Genomic DNA, 5402 nt, shown 5'->3' on the forward strand with positions numbered 1-5402 from the left:
TGCCAGTGTAAGGTTTTTCACTCTCTTCACTGTCTTGTTTTTGCTACTATAGCGGGGCGGTTTTGGCAGAGTGGTTAGGGGAATAGTCCTGGAACCGGAAGGTTGCCGGTTTGATCCCCCCCGTCCAGCTGTCTCAGTTGTTGTGTCCTTGGGCATGACACTTCACCCCAATGCCTCTGATGTGTGTCCCGTCAGTGTATGAATGTGATTGGCACTGATTAGTCTCCAAAGATTATTGTTCACGTTAGCTTTGTAGAGACCTAATAGAGTGCTGTGAAAATGGGTAAATGAGGACACAGATTGTAGTGTGAAGAGCATTGAGTGTCCTTGATGGATAGAAAAGTACTATATAAGTACAGTCCATTTACTATCTACTTTTGTTGTCCTACTTTCAGCAGAAGTCAGCTGTTCAAATTTAACTCACATGAACAGTTTTGCTGTTAAACATTTTCGTCTTTTCCAACAGCGTTCAGGAAAAATCTTTCAGCATTAAGCAATCACCCTGCATTTTTGCAGGAAATGCAAATGCTCTAGTTGGTTTTGTCATCATTAGTTATTACCCTGGTACATTTGTTTACCAACTTTCAGAAACATTTTCTCACCACCATGGCATGAATGACTCATAGAAGGAAAACCAGTGAAGCAGAACCCTCAAAACCCTGCAGACGCCCAACTTTTACCCTCCTACTCATTTATGCTTCCGCCAGGTATTATATCATAACATAAGCACAGAGTTATCTCAGAGCACGAGATCAAACAAATAAAATCATCTCAGATGTTAAGTTTCTGAGACCTTCCATGCATATGTGATGTCCCGCTGAGCTCCCCGATGACTGGTGAGAGGATCCCTGGGTGTGTGGCAGAACAGAGCCACCGGTGTCGGCGTTCACTGTTTTCCACCGTCTCTCATCTGGGAAGGCATCCGACAGTGCCACAGTTGAATACCCAGGGGCATGTGTGTGCCCAAAATTCCCTTGAGTGCAATTATTGCACTGCAGTGGCACAGAGAAATCCTGTCTGGTGTTCATGTGGTTTTCTTGTCAGATCCACAGCTTCCTTTCTGTGTCCATCCTTACTCAGGGGTGAYGCATTCAGGAGCGGACCTTAGAGATGAAAGGTCACGAGGTAGTTAACAGATGTCAGTTTTTTTTTCTGTGTAACGGCTGTTTTAATATGGGAAAAGTTGCAGAATTAGCTCGGAGGTGCAGGGTTTTTGACAAACCTGCAAAACCACAACGAGCTTTGCAGCTAACCTCGTTCTCTTACTCGTTTAGTCGTGCATTTTCACACGGGCTGTCTGGGTGACTGATGCTTGTAATTTGGTTATTTCTTAGTCAAGAGGAACCTTCTGGGACCAAAAAATTAAAATATAACCCGTGAGATAAAGATCTTTCTGCATTGCTTAGAACATATGTCCCACTTCCCTGTCTTGTCACCCACAAACTGCCTTGATAGTTTGTCTCACTCTGGCACAAAAATAAAATAAAAAAAATCAGAATWGGCCTGCTCAAGCTGGCGGGTATTCTTTGTGGTATCTGAGTTGTCAGTCAAACATGCCAACGTTGGTTTTTGTGGTCATATTTGTCCATTGCATGCTTTGTTAGAGACAACAACAAAAGAGTTGTTCTGCAGTAGCAGTTGATGAGGTGTGTCTTGACTCTRCAGCAGATTTCACAGGACTTTATAAGGTCATCTTTACAAAAAGGTGGATTCCACCAAAAAATGACCCAAAATGCCTGAGTGCTAAACTCATGTTAAGGGACAGCAGGCACTTCAGGGGTCATGGGAACATGGGCGCTATATCCGCTCAGGCAACATCAACAGGGCAAACAGCTAAATATAGAAAGGTTCAATACAAGTCCAGGGTTGAGGGGGAAAACCAGTGAAAACCCTTAAAGGCTTTTAAATAAGTACTTTATACTTAGATCAGAGAAAACAAATCTCAATGTAAAACAATAAATTTACAAAAAGGGGCAAATTTACATTTAAGTTTCTTTTCAGCTGTTTCCTGTAAAATAACAGCTGATTTCTCTGTAACGTTGAGGTTTGTGTAAAAATGAAAAAGAGCAAGATTCTTGAGAATTTAGTGAAAACAGGAGCTTTAAGAGCTGCACCAACAGACTCAAAAACAGTTTTTTGCCATCTGGACCCTGAACTGCAGTCAAACACCACATAACTACTTTATTATTGGTTTTGCCACGGGGCTTTTAGGACTCATGTCCCTTGTTCATAAAATTTACTTTTCATGTGTAAATAGGTTTTATTTAAAGAAGACATACAGTATATCATGCAAAATACCCATTTGTAGTCGTTAAATCCAGTTTGTTGTGTATTTGAATTTAGTTTCTCCTGGTGTTGCATAGAGTACCTTTACGTGTTTGGGTTCAGTTTCTCTGTGATGCTTTCTGAACTGTCCCATCACAGTATTTGCATCAGAACTTCTAAATAAGGTYTGGACTCACCAGCTGCTGGTCTTATTTCTCCTCTGGCTCTGGGTCAGACTCTGGCTCCAACAAGTAARGCTGGATGGACAATTAATTTGTAAATAAAAAGTTTCTGAGTCGCTATATAGTCATAAACCCCTTTATTAAACTAGAATGAACCGCTCTGAGGGGGCGGGGTGTGAAGCACCTTGTTTGGATTTAAAGAGACAGTCTCAAAACGAGTTGATCAGAGACAAACCTCAGAAACRTGGGAGAAAGAGGGGCTTGTGGAGTTACAGTAAGGAGGAATTCAGACCAAAGCATTGCAGTTTTACTTTAAATACACTCAAAAAACAGATGTGTTGAATTTACTTAACCAAGTTCCAGTATRTCAACAATTTCCTAACTGTGTTGAGTAAAAGTAACGAATGAATGRTTTAAATGGGAAAAAGAAGGATTTAAAAGCAAATGTCTTGTTCAAAATCTCGCCAACCTCGTTATGTTGCTGTTGTTCTTGTCTTTTATAACCTTTTCAGTTGGCACGTTCAGTTTCTTTGTACAAGCTTGTGCACTGGAAATAAAGACTATTCTATTCTATTCTATTCTATTCTATTCTATTCTATTCTATTCTATTCTATTCTATTCTATTCTATTAAAAACGGTCCACAATCCATCCACGTTGTTGTCCTCTCCCTTTCAAAGACCCACTTTCAGACCTATGAGAGTGGAGTGGGTGGCTCTTGTGTTCAAATAAACACATTGTTTAGTTTTTTTTTTTTTCCACTTTTAGTTTTATCTCTGGCTGCCTAGCCTCTAAAAGAAGCTGTAGACAGTATTTTTAACCCCCACATCTCTTGGGGCCTACACGGTGAACTCGAGCACGGTGCTATGTGGCCCCTGGGGGTGGGGGGGGGGGGGGGTTAACCTAACATGGGCGTTTCGATCTGTGTGGACCGATGGCTACGCATGGCAGAAAAGTTGCTCCAATGTCAGGCCGCACTGCCTGACGGTGGTAAAAATAAACCCTCTCGCCTTCACCCACAGGAAGCAGACCTGAGTCACTTTAACCAGACGGAGGACATGTTCCCCCCTCACAATTATACCGTGAGCCTTACTGAGCTGGTCTTTGAGTTGTAAACTGTGGATTCTCCAATTCTGTGCCTTTTTTTTTTTCTGCACTTTTCAAAAGGGTCAGTTCCACCACAAACCATATCTCTGCTATCGATGTGATAATTACATGACGTTCAGCAACATAATATGAAAGTCAAGACTGAACAAAGATGAGAATTTACAAATTTACAAACAAGAACGTGGTTTACAGTAATAACAGTGTTTTTTTTACAAGTCATCTGAAATTTAAAATTACAACATGGTAAAGTCTGAAGAACATTTTCTTTTGTTTAAACCTGTAATCCAGAACAAGAAAAGATATTTGATGTCAATAAAATATAATGTCAAACAAGAAGCAGTTTAATAGATGAAAATCAGACTTGAATTATTATTATTGATATCATCTCTTATTATTGTTTATGTGACTGAACATCGTATTATTGTCTTAAGATGAAACTTAAAGGGATTCTACTTTGTGAAATGCATTTTATTTTTTCATTTGTTTGTTTAGTTTTCATTATATGTATATTCTTATTGAATAGTTGTTGGATTCAGTATTTTCTAGAATACTTTTCTTGATGAAAAAGGTTGCAGGAGAAAGGGGTGGGCTAATGTTAAACTTCTGCCCACTCCTTTAAGAATACGATCATTGTGTATCAGTAATGTTTCTGTTACCTTCTGTTGATGCATTCAGTAAAACTTAGGGGGAAAAAAAGAATGAATAACCAAATAAAATGTTTTTTTTTACAGGTTTCTGAGTAAAACAGAGAAATATGGGACGAAAGAAAATACAAATATCTCGTATTCTTGACCAGAGGAACAGACAGGTTGGTCTACACAAACATTTCTGTTGAAATACACCTCCAAATACTCATGTAGCTTTATATCACTATTGTACTAAAACTATATTTTGTTTGTAAATGATAAGATAATGATCTTTGATCGTTTTCAGCTTTTTGTTTGTTTGAGGTTGATGTTGCACATCACAGGAACAGGAGATGTGATCAACATGTTTCATAGTTTTCCTAAAGATTCGAGTGTTTATTTGTATCAAGGTCAGTGTGTAACCCAGTCGACTTAAATGTCAGCATTCAAGACACAATTGCTTTTCATAATTCACTGCTATAACTCGATCACACTCCCAAACATAACTTTAACTGAGTCTTTGCTGCGAGTCAGCAGGAAGCTGTGTGAGTTGAGCTGTTTTCAGCAGAACAGAGATGAGCGAGCGAACAGCCTGGTGTCTGCAGAGGCAAAGTTTAAAGGCTGAATCAGAAGTATTTTAGTTGAAGAGGTTTTCTTCAGTTTAATGGAAGAAAACCTGATACTTTTTGAATGTATGAAGCTTAATCATGACAAGTCACAACACACTCATTAGTGGGTTTTTTTTTAGACGCCGCAACCAGCCTGTAGAGTGTTGAGTTCATGTTATATTAATACACCAAGATGGCAGCAGGTTGATAAATGATGACTTTAACTGTGAGGGAAAGAAGAGCCTAAAAACACAATTTATTATTCATATCTGATTCGAAACAGTGTTTTTTTTTTTAAATTTAGATAAGGTTGTTTTAGTTAAGACAGGTTCTTCTGTGTGCTGTTTRGAAAACTTTCTCTGACAAAGGAATTTTTAGTGTGAAATATACTTGTGATTATTGGATTTGCTCGTGAGCTTTCAGTTTGAATTTAAAAGATTATCTGCTTTTAAAAAATAAATGAATGATTTTGGACTTCACAGAGTTTTACATACAGTGGAGAATTAACATTTTTCTAATGATGTGATTTCTTTTAATTAATTCCATGCTATTTATTTATTTATTTATGTATGCATGTATGTATGTATGTATGTATGTATGTATGTATGTATGTATG

The 5402-nt window shown here is 38.3% G+C and overlaps 1 protein-coding gene across 1 annotated transcript in view; it reads left to right on the plus strand.

The window, feature by feature from the left end:
- Nucleotides 1-1782: 1782 nt before the first annotated feature.
- The window catches only part of mef2b (myocyte enhancer factor 2b), a 17150-nt gene continuing 13530 nt past the window's right edge, over nt 1783-5402 (plus strand). The window contains exons 1-2 of the mRNA XM_014016735.1: nt 1783-1882; nt 2023-2044. Coding sequence (XP_013872189.1) covers nt 1783-1882; nt 2023-2044 — 122 coding nt within the window. The remainder of the gene's footprint in view (nt 1883-2022; nt 2045-5402) is intronic.

This window comes from Austrofundulus limnaeus, unplaced genomic scaffold (genome assembly GCF_001266775.1).
Source record: "Austrofundulus limnaeus strain Quisiro unplaced genomic scaffold, Austrofundulus_limnaeus-1.0 Scaffold153, whole genome shotgun sequence".
NCBI lineage: Eukaryota > Metazoa > Chordata > Actinopteri > Cyprinodontiformes > Rivulidae > Austrofundulus > Austrofundulus limnaeus.